This window comes from Oculina patagonica, chromosome 1 (genome assembly GCF_052425735.1).
Source record: "Oculina patagonica isolate OP01 chromosome 1, crgOcupat, whole genome shotgun sequence".
NCBI lineage: Eukaryota > Metazoa > Cnidaria > Anthozoa > Scleractinia > Oculinidae > Oculina > Oculina patagonica.
In genome coordinates this window covers 34442151-34452946 of record NC_135758.1, presented here as the reverse complement: position 1 = coordinate 34452946, position 10796 = coordinate 34442151, and the positions used below count along the sequence as shown (strand labels likewise).

General features: G+C 40.1%; 1 protein-coding gene across 1 annotated transcript; it reads right to left on the bottom strand.

The window, feature by feature from the left end:
- Nucleotides 1–4618: 4618 nt before the first annotated feature.
- LOC144665985 (uncharacterized) lies at nucleotides 4619–9574 on the bottom strand. The gene is made up of 9 exons (XM_078527320.1): nucleotides 8608–9574; nucleotides 8406–8462; nucleotides 8079–8135; nucleotides 7928–7987; nucleotides 7627–7692; nucleotides 7455–7542; nucleotides 7253–7318; nucleotides 6763–6817; nucleotides 4619–6223 (listed from the first exon to the last, which is right to left on the bottom strand). Exons 1-9 carry the CDS (start codon nucleotides 9361–9363, stop codon nucleotides 5125–5127), a joined length of 2304 nt encoding a protein of 767 aa, XP_078383446.1. The 5' UTR covers nucleotides 9364–9574; the 3' UTR covers nucleotides 4619–5124.
- Nucleotides 9575–10796: the final 1222 nt, after the last annotated feature.

The following is a 10796-nucleotide window of genomic DNA, read 5'->3' as shown; positions in this document are numbered from 1 at the left end:
TTACACCGCGCCATCTTGAGTTGATAGGCAAACACTTGAAGCTGGTAAGAAAACCTAACGTAGAAATATTTCATCAAGAATACATCTACCGAAGACTTAATTTCTTAAAAGTTTAGTAAAGAAGGAAAAGATTCAAGTTAAGGAATGAATGAATGAAAAACTTTTAGCTAGAAGAGGCTTTCAGGCTTTTAGCTAGGGAAGATTACCTTACTAACTTGGGGACTCATCGCTCATGGTTAAAAGAAACAAAAAGGAAATTTAGTAATATTAATATAAAAATGTAATACTGATCATACTAATCTAATAATTTAAAAATAGTTAGTATAAAATCGAATTATAATCGCTAAAAAGTTGATGTACGATACGATACTGAATAAATTTAAGATGAGCAGAGGGAACAGCCCTTGCAGCCATCGTTAACTAGTAAACTGATATCATATTTACGTATTTTTATGTTTAAAAATATTTAGACTTATTTCTGATCTAACGTCTTGGGGTTATTTTCCCCACAGCCTTGGCTTCCAAGATAGGAAACTGTAAATCCTTGTGTCCGTCTCGGGGAAAAGAAGATTCCTTGCGGGCTTGGCTGCTTCGCTTTATAAGCTCTCCCCCAGGTTGTTCTCTTTGATCATTTGGTGTAGCTCTTGTAGTTCTTGTAGAAGTGGTTTCCGTAGCAAAAGTTTTTTTTACGGGATGGGGTTGCTAGCTCCACGCTCAACCCTCCTCCTCTCTCATCCGGGAATGGGACCAGCCATGGGGTAGGTAAGCTAAAACACTTTAAATCGTTTATCGTGCAATCTTTGGCTCGCTCTACAGGTTGCTTTAGCTCCGCAAATCAGATTACCATGAAACGAAGTGGGTTTTAAAATACAATACAATACAATACAATACAATACAATACAATAAAATACAATCTTTTTTAACGTGGTCAACACGCTTAGCTAAAAAGCTAGTGTACAGGTGTATGGCGGGCCATCGCTATGGCGGGCCATCGCGGTCAAAATTAGATATCATAATATCACTGCTTGATTTCATGATATCTGTGAGATATCATAACATCTGGATATCTTGAGAACATGATATCATGATATCACGCAAGTTATCATTTCGTCATGATATCTCTACGATAAGATCTCGCTTTTGCAAATTAATCGCTAAACCATTTTGCAAAATGTCACGTTGGTTTTGTTTTTTAAGATGTCTGACTTTGATATCACTTGACGGGTTGTCGTTTAGACGTGTTGCCGGCTTATGACATTTTAATGACATTGTTCAGAGTCGAGTAGACCCAGCGATCAGTTAACTAACAACATCATCTAACAACACTATGGGTTACAAAAATAGTGTGCTTTTAATTCTGGTTACGACTTTGATGGTAATTTCATCCAGCTCTGGAGTTCCACCTCAGTTTCATGGGAGAGTACAGCCCAGTAGTTAAGAGAGCTTCTTTGAAAGAGCCCTTGGTTTGGTGAACGAAGTAACAAGACTATTAAGCACTACAGAAAATGAAGAAGAAGTTATAGAATATTGTATCTCCAGGTTGGAAAATCTCCTCTCAAACTGTGTTAATCTGTATCAAATTATCGAAGAACAGCAATACAACAACATCATCGATGCCATTCAAAATTATATTTTGATACTGCGCTCACGTCTATTGAACCCCAGAGAAGGGAATCAATTGAGTTCAGCTTACAACGCTCCTCTTCAAAATTCCACCGCTGGACGACCGCGATGCGAAATAACCTTTGACCAACTTTCCTTTCTCGTTGGAGAAAATTTTAATACACGCAGAATTGCAGATTGTCTTGGTGTGAGCGTATCCACCGTCAAGCGAAGATTGCGTGACAACGGCATTTGGCTAGACCAGAGTTATTCGCCCATTTCTGATACCGAATTAGACCGCTTAATAATTAATATCCGATCGCATTTTCCAAGAATAGGCTGTCGCCAAATGCGAGCAATGTTAGAAAGTAGCCATGGTGTAAGAGTTCAAAGATATAGAGTGCGTATGGCTATGAGGAGAGTGGATCCGGCTGGAGCAGCAATAAGATGGTCCGAAGTTCACGTTAGAAGGCGGTATAGCGTATATGGAGCAAATGCACTGTGGCACATTGATACGCATCATTCCTTGGTTCGTTGGCGTTTAGTCATAGCCGGAGGAATCGATGGATATTCCCGCTTGATCACTTACCTTCGGTGCTTCGACAACAACCGTGCTACCACAGTTGTACAGTGTTTTTTCCAGGGCACTCAGCGCTACGGATTTCCATCGCGTGTCAGATCAGACAGGGGTGGGGAAAATTATCTCGTATCTGTTTTAATGTGTATGGTTCGCGGTGCTAATAGAGGTAGTCTTATAGCGGGTCGGTCGGTCCATAACCAAAGGATAGAAAGACTATGGAGGGACGTGTTTTTGTTTTGTGTATCGACATTTTATTTCCTTTTCTATTTTATGTAAGAAATGGGTGTCCTTGATAACACTGATGAGCTCCATCTGTTTGCCTTACATTTTGTTTTTTTACCGAGGATCAACAACTTATTGCGTCGCTGGGCAGAGGCCTACAACAGACATCCTCTAGAGACTGAACAAAGCAGCACCCCTCGACAGCTGTGGGTAGAGAACATGTTGTGCATGCAAAATTCCCACCACACCGCCCCAGGAGGAGTGTTTGATAAGGATACTGTCGAAGGTCCTTTGGAACAATATGGCATTGACTGGGAAGGACCTTGCCCTGATAGTGAACCAGACCTGAATGTCCTGATTGTGCCGCCAATTGACGTAAATATTCCTCCGAACATTTTAAGACAACTCCGGGTATCAGTAGATCCTTTAGCTTATTCAGAACTACTTGGCATGGATATTTATCTCATTTGTTTGCGTTGGCTTCAAGAGGCAAGAAGCAGACAACAATAACTTTTTGAAAAAAAAATAATCGATTTAATACTAATTAAAAATACTAATTAAAAATAGTATTTGATTATTACTAGAACTTTCGTGACAACTTGTGATGTATACAAATTATAGATGTATTAACGACTGGCTCTTCCAGTTTTTACTTTTTTAAGCTTCGATAAATTCCATCTGAATTACAGGTCTTTTTTACCAAAATTTGCCAACTTTTTATATTGTTTGCCGATGTACTTTGTTACCTTCAGTTTGTCTTCCACCTACCAATTGAGATGAAAAATGACATCTGTAATCCCATAGATATGCCAACTGATTCGTTTAGTTAGTTGTAAACACTTCTGATGCAAAAATTTCAGAGAGGAAAGAAAAAGTCCACGTGCATACTACGGCCACATTAAAAAACAACTTGGCAAACCGTATTACAGCAAAATGTTGATTATGGTGTCGACTATATTACTTTTTAATTTGTTTTTATTCTTTTCGCGATTTCATAAGATATTAATTATACATCATGATCATCCAGTATATTAATAAGCGGTAAAAAATTACTATTATATATGAAACGGTAACTATAACAACGACTGCCATAACAGTTAACAGTCCTAAAACGTCGTTCATTCTTATCGTGTTTTCATAAAATATTAATGACATGAATTATCAAGAATACTCATCATTTATAAACGGTAACAAACTATTAATATAACTAACTGTAACGATGACAACAAATTCGGTAACTATATCGACTGCTATAGCTGTGAACAGTTCGCATAGATAAAACGTCATTTAGTTTTTTACTCCAACCAAAACAATTACTCAGATGACAGCAGCGCAGTTCGTTGAACAAGAAAGACTGCAACTAACATTACATCTGTCTCAAGCTCAGTTGTTAAAGAGGCGACAACTTATGCTCGTTATCGTAAACTTTAAAAAAACGAAATATCCTATTGGCCACACAGGTTTCATCCAAGACACCAACAATGTTTGTATGTACTTCACTAGAAACCTTAAAACGCGCAAGTTGCGAATAGCGACCTTTAACAGCCACACCACACCTTGAACGGCATCATTTAAGAGGACGCTTTCGAGGTATTCGCTATGGGATCGTGAAAAACACGAATTGAATACTTTTTTGCTTGATATTTCACGCAGCCGAGACATTTCTCGGTCTGTGCACGTAAAAAATTAAGGTATGAAATCTGGCAAAAATAGCAAAAACAAGAAAACAAGTTCAGCGGGGTGAAACATCAGGCGCAAAATCCGTCTCCGTTCGCATTCCACCGCGCCGGGAAAAAGTGCTTTCTCAGTTATAAATACTGCTAGGGCCGACCCATCAGCGTAAAAGTGGGCAACTTATCAAATTAATCTTTGGGCTTTAATCATTAGACACAAACTACGAGTAAGTTACCGTAGAATTCCGGTTATAAGCCCTGGGCTTTTACAACTTCGTAAGGGGTTTTGGGTGGGCTTATAAGCGGAATGAAAAAAACGTTTCAAAACGAGCCACGGGAGTGTTGATGGAAATACGTTTTTAAGTTAAAAACACATAATAAAGCAACATTTAGCCCTATTCAGTACTGTTATCTGGTAGAGGGGGCTTATATCCGGGGGGGCTTATAACCGGATGTATTTTTTTGTTTCCAGGTTGATGGGCCTATAACCGGGAGGGCTTATAAGCGGGGGGGGGGGGGGGGCTTATAACCGGAATTCTACGGTATTCCAAAACTCTCGTGACTGTAGTCGAAGGCATGTATCGCTTTTTTGGTTGGGTAAGGCGAGCCTAGACACAAAGGTTAAAACCTCAGGTATCCTTGTTTCATTTTATGCCCCTGTTATCACGGTTGAAGAAAATTCATCACGCTCTGCAAATGAAGTCAGATGAAGCGGCAAATTATAGTCAACCCATTTCAAGCATTCTACATAATAGCCTCGAATCGCATATGTGAACGTAAAAAAAAAAATGTCTTGCTATTGTTTTAATTTTACCAATTTTAACTACATTCTTGTACGCGATAACTAGCGACAAATTCTTCCCTACTATTTGAATTTCCTACAAAGATATCACGTTCGAAATCTAATTTAATATCATTCCGAAATTATGTCAAAATTGCAATTCTGTAATCCTGATTTTTAATTTTAATAACAACAACGACAACAAAAAATAAGTGAGAACGCTTGAATGAATTGGACTATACGATGTCAAATACTTCTTGAGAGCCTCAACCGCTGTTAAATGTCCAACCGTCGACGTCAGTGAGTTCCGCCAACAGCTGCGCAGTAAATGCTTCTTCAGCATCCCTGTCGTCGGTGATCATGGGCAGGCTAACTGCTGTAAAGCAAGTTCGCAGGGTTACGATGGTGTTTTCTGCACTGATGTAAACTCTTATTCTCCCACCACGAGCGTTCGGGGAGCCAGTCGTGTAGCGCAAAAAGTTGCGCAGCAGTCCTTCTTCTTCGCGGTGATCAGAGAGGAATGCCATCAAAACAGCGAATACCCGGTCAGCCCCTTCTTCATCTGACTCCATTTGAAGACGCTCAGAAAGTTCTTCAAATATGGGAACCCGCTGTTGCTGATACCATGCCGATATCATGCCTTCGCTCACAGACTGAAAAGCACTACCTGTAACACTTTGAAACCCTGCATGCATTGCCAAAATGGGAGCCCTGGGACATTCCACAAGACTGTACCTGGCGACACTTACGATTAGAGATCGCAATTCGTGAACAGGTGGCAGAGATGGAACATTAAACTCCCGAAGAAGTTCAACGACATCCTGCCTACTATTAGAAAGAAATTCGTTAAGGCGTTCACCCTGTAGATGGAACAAGGGCGAAAGAAGGCCACGTGATCGTTGATCTAATGTCGATAGAAAATCTTCTACCATCACCTCTTCGTCGGCATCACATCCAAAACCAAACAGTCCCCGACACACAACCTGGCAGATACGCGTTAATGGAAACTGGCCAAGCACGGCAACGGTATAGGCCAGTATCCGCCCCATGGTTTCCCAAAAATGCGTGTTGTATGTCGGGGACAGTGTTGGTATTGCGAGGTCGCCACCTTGTGACAAAAATGAACGCCCTACAACGGCGTCCCAGAACAACGTAAATGCCTCTCTTGTCACGCCATCTCCAACGCCCTCGTCGTCGTCAAAATGAACCGAGGGCCATTGCAACGTCGCCGGTTGTGGTTGTCGCCTGAAGTGGTTCATGAATGACTGTATGATACGTTCCGGATTCCTTGATGGGATGTTAATTGTCGTAAATGAATGATAGGCACTGACAGTGCCGCCCCATCGATCCATCAATTCAGACAATCTGGGAACAAAATGTGATACATTTTATAACTACATGTATTTACATGGGCATATGGTGTAAAAGGGCAATATTATCCCTTTAAAATTCAACTGTTTTCAAATTTTAAAATATTTTATTTTGCTCGTTTTCAGAATACGTAATTGGAATAGCATTAATTGGCGAAAGCTGGCGAACATTAAAAACGATAAAGTGTTGCTGTCTTGAAACTTTTGGCCGATATTTACCCCTTGCTATTACTATCTAACTCCGCCTCTAAGAGTACAAAAACTCGCGAAACGAGTAGTACAAATATGGTTCGCAAGTCAGCATTTTCAGGAAAAGAAAACGTCGCATAAATTTTCTCTGTAAATTTATTACTCGTCATTCCTGTATTTTAACCTGTGTCCTTCCTTCGGCTAACAAAACACTCGTTAAAATATACAGCTATATTACATACTAAAATGTCTTATAAAAATACAAAGAAATCGGAACTGGGAGAGGCAGTGAAATCTCATTTCACCTTTCATAGAGCAACCAACAAGCTCGATAAGTATACATACCCATTTAATACAGGCGTTGACGACGAGACACTTTCTCGATGTCCATCCCTTGAGGCTGCAAACGTAAAAAAATATTTCTATTTATAGTTCAACGGACAATGAAATATAAACATCATCTTATTGCCTTGAATATCTCTTTTGCATCATACTAAAACCAAACCATACCAAAAAAAGAAAGTCGTCTGATATACCAAACCAGAGAAATCGATTTCTCCAATTGAGCGGGCGTGGATGTGTTAACACAGATGAAACTATTAACTTGAATGAACTCATGATCAGTTTCCCAACACAAATAAACGTTTAAAACCAATTGAATGACAAATAGAAGACAATAATCACAAGTCATGTTGCTGTCACTGATGAAGATGGAAGTAAATAAAAGAGGCGGTTTGTACTTATAAGTACACCTTATAATATTAAGAACACATCTCGGCAAGAAACATACATTATAAACATGTACTGACAACGTCGATTGTAAAACTTAACTTACCACCACACATCTCACAAAGGGCAATACGCCTTGTGTTAACATACGTACAACTAGGACAATTCCATTCTGAAACAATACAAAAAGAAAATGTAAGTTACTTTTGTTTAAGTTAGCTTTTGTTCTTTTACCAGCCTTTTCTGTTGGTACAGTGGTATTCTGTTCTGAAGGAAAAAAAAAACAGTTTTCGCGTTTTATTACTTACCACGTGAAATTAACTCTGATAGACGGCGCTGCGTAAAACTTGCGAGCGTTTCACTTTCATCTGCTGAACTAGTGGGACTGCCAATCTCCTTATGAAACACAAGTAATAAAAAAAAGTCAACGGCGTTATGCTTTATGTTATGATTTCGGCTTAAATTGTATACAGAAAATACCTGATTCACGTCTTCTACAGTATCGTCATCATTTGTGGGACCAGGATGCGGACGCCTTGTGGACACCTGTAACAAATGAAATCTCGAGGATTACTGTTGTATGTAAAATAATTTTACGATTGATTATATTCTATAGAATTCGAATTTTTTTTTTTAACTTAGGTTGCCTTATTCTTTCACTCGTTACTCAAAATATATTTTTTGCTCGAGTTTATTTCACAGTTATAAGCATTCAACCGCAGATTAACATTTGTCTTTAACCAAATATCTCTTTTCAATCAAGACCAGTATTACATTTTACCTCCGAATCCTCGTTCTCCTGATTTTGTTCTTGCTCTTGTTCCGGCTGAGAGTCTCGCTCCTAAACCCAAAAATTGTAATCACTCTTTGACAATAAGGTAAACCATAAACTGGAAGCAATATAATCCATACGGATATCTTGTTTTATTTACCGTTGGAGGAAAGCTGTTTTCCCTGGGCGTGTTTGATAATCCCGACTGTCGTCTTGTCTGAAAACCAAAAACACAATTGAAAAGGATAAAAAAGAAACTCAAATACTGTAATTGTAAGAAGCTTGACGGGTCTAACAAGCCAATAGCTTCCCACGCAGCCGCGTGGGAGGCTAGAAAGCCAAGGGATCTAAATAATAAAGCCAGTTTCCAGATAATAATTCCAACCGTCCGTCTATTTGTCAATAAATATTTGTGAGTCGTTTAGTAAATTTCGTACTTATGTTTTTGTATTAACTAATTTACTACCTAATAATCTTGTATATTTACCACTGGCGTGCTTGTCGCTTCGGGATGACGTCTGGCATTCTGAAAATGTGGTGCGTTCTGCAGACGGAGAGCAACAGTTACAAAACGTGGATCTGCATATCATCAGCAAATTACGCGTCTTAACTACTTGGGGCACTTTTTCTGCATGACCCAAAATTAATATGTTAGAATTGAAAGTAATATGATTTTTAAAACTGCATACCGGCATGTTGTTTGAAGGGCGATGTTCCCTAAAATCAACCATCAGCCGTCTATACTCAGCCAGGACTTCCATAAATCGTTCATGACGTTCCGCCTGCATTTCTGCCTGCCTTGATAGTAATGTTTCTAATGCAGAAAATGCAGCTGAAAATTCAGTCACTGTTGGTGTCGGCGGCTCAGGATTCCCAGTTGTGGCGATATCAGGAACTGCTGTATCACCAATTGCTGTTGGTTCTGTAGCCTCTTGTGGAACAGGTTCATTTGCGGTCGCCACTGTTTGTGGTGCAGTTGCTGTATTTGCTGCTGCTGCTGCTGTCGTTGTTGTCGTTGATGATGATGATGTTGTTGCAGATGTTGCTCCTTCGACCGGTGTTGTTGTACGTACCTCTGCTATCTCCGATTGCTGATCCTGAGGTTGTTGAATCTCTGCCTGCCCTTGATGCTGTGGCTGCTGTGGATGCTGTATTTGTTGTTGGTGTTGGGTTTGAACTGGCTGAGGCAATTGATAGTGTGGGTATTGTTGTTGTTGCAACTGATTTGGATTCTGTTGTGGAAACTGCAATTGCTGTGGTTGTTGGTGCTGCAGCTGTTGTGTTTGCATTGGCTGCTGCAGTTGAACTTGAAAGTGTTGCTGTTGTTGTTGCAGCAGTTGTTGATGTTGCTGTGACTGCATTAGTGGCTGCTGTTGCTGCGTTATTGGCTGCTGTTGCTGCGGTTGTGGTTGCTGTTGGAATTGAGGCTGCTGATGTACTTGCATAAACGACTGTGGTTGTTGTTGCAGCCCTCCAAGTGGTTGTAATTGCAGTGATTGTTGTGGCCATTGATGTTGCGCTTGCAGATTTTGAAGTGGCGGTTGTGGAACGTTAAATTGCGGCTGGACTTGCTGTTGATATACTGCATTGAGCTGCTGCTGTTGTTGTTGAGGCAGCTGCCGTTGCAAAGCGTGATTGTGGTTATTCGGAGTTTGTGGCTCATCGTTTATGCTGATTGGGATAAATTAAATGGCACATTAATTATTATAAGGTGGCAAGCAACAGACCGATTAGTACATGAACAATAGACCTTACTCGTATGAACTTCGGACTTAACTAGCTTGCAATGGAGGCTAACGCAGATAATCTTTTCAAATGCAAATGACATGAAGTTGTTTTAATGATAGTTTCCCGCACGAGCTAGTTTCAGTCAAATATGCTCTATTCAGCCAGATATAAAATTAAATTGTCCAACCGCCGTGATAAAGACACGAGTAAATGCCCCACTATTGTCGCCCCCAACCTACCCCCGCCCCATCTTCCCCTCCCGATCGATTGACATGCATACATACTCATAAGCCGAGTCTCAAAGATGCGAACAAAGATACGACATTCGTGTTTCTCACTTTTAGACCGCCTTAGCCTTCCCTCCTCACTCCCTATTCAGAGTACCTATGCTTAAGTCAGTAATGAAACTTACTTAAAAGTATAGGCATTTTAGCGATGACTGGTTGTCGTTTAGATCTGCAGTTACTAAGCTACAGAGTTACATGTACGTGTGCGGGTCACGCAAAACGGGGATATAATCGAAGTCACACAACGGGAAGCATGCGGTCTGATGAATGAGGGTGAATAAAATCCCATGTCAATACTAAATTGTTTCAAGAAAATTTGCTACAACCAAGGCGAGATGCTCTTAAGCGTTGCATCTGCTTTTGCTACAAAGAAAAATTTCACCGTGATTAAGCTTAAAATAAGTAGTTATGAAAACAGCAACGCAAGCCACGAAGCACGTGCGCAAAATGTACGCTTGGAAAGGCTACTTCAGGAAACTTGAGAAACGAGTCGTAGATTTTAAAAAAGATTGACCTTGTAAGGAACCCACGTTGTTTGAAAAAAAAAGTATTTTTTTAAGGCGAGTTCAGTAAGACCGCGGCTTTTTACTCTGAACTGACCTGAACTCTGCTTCGTGACTCACTTAGCCTCCCCTCGGCGAAGACCCAGAACATTATTTTAAAGTATCACAGACTTACCAGAACACGTTAGTAAATTCCAGGAGAAGAAAAAGTACGGCCAAAAAAGGTCTCATGCTTCTTCAAGAGCGTGGATTATCCAGGTGGATTATGGTCACAAGAGAAATAACGCACAAAATGGTTTAGCGATTTGCAAAATGGTTTAGCGATTAATTTGCAAAAGCGAGATCTTATCGTAGAGATAT

Bases quoted from the DNA above. Each gene is read 5' to 3' on its own strand.
- LOC144665985 (XM_078527320.1), bottom strand. From the start codon at position 9,363: ATGCAAGTACATCAGCAGCCTCAATTCCAACAGCAACCACAACCGCAG. The intron at 7,988-8,078 runs GTAAATAAAACA...TTTTGGGTTTAG, and splicing joins AAAACAGCTTTCCTCCAACG to GAGCGAGACTCTCAGCCGGA. The intron at 7,693-7,927 runs GTAAAATGTAAT...CATTTGTTACAG, and splicing joins AGGAGAACGAGGATTCGGAG to GTGTCCACAAGGCGTCCGCA.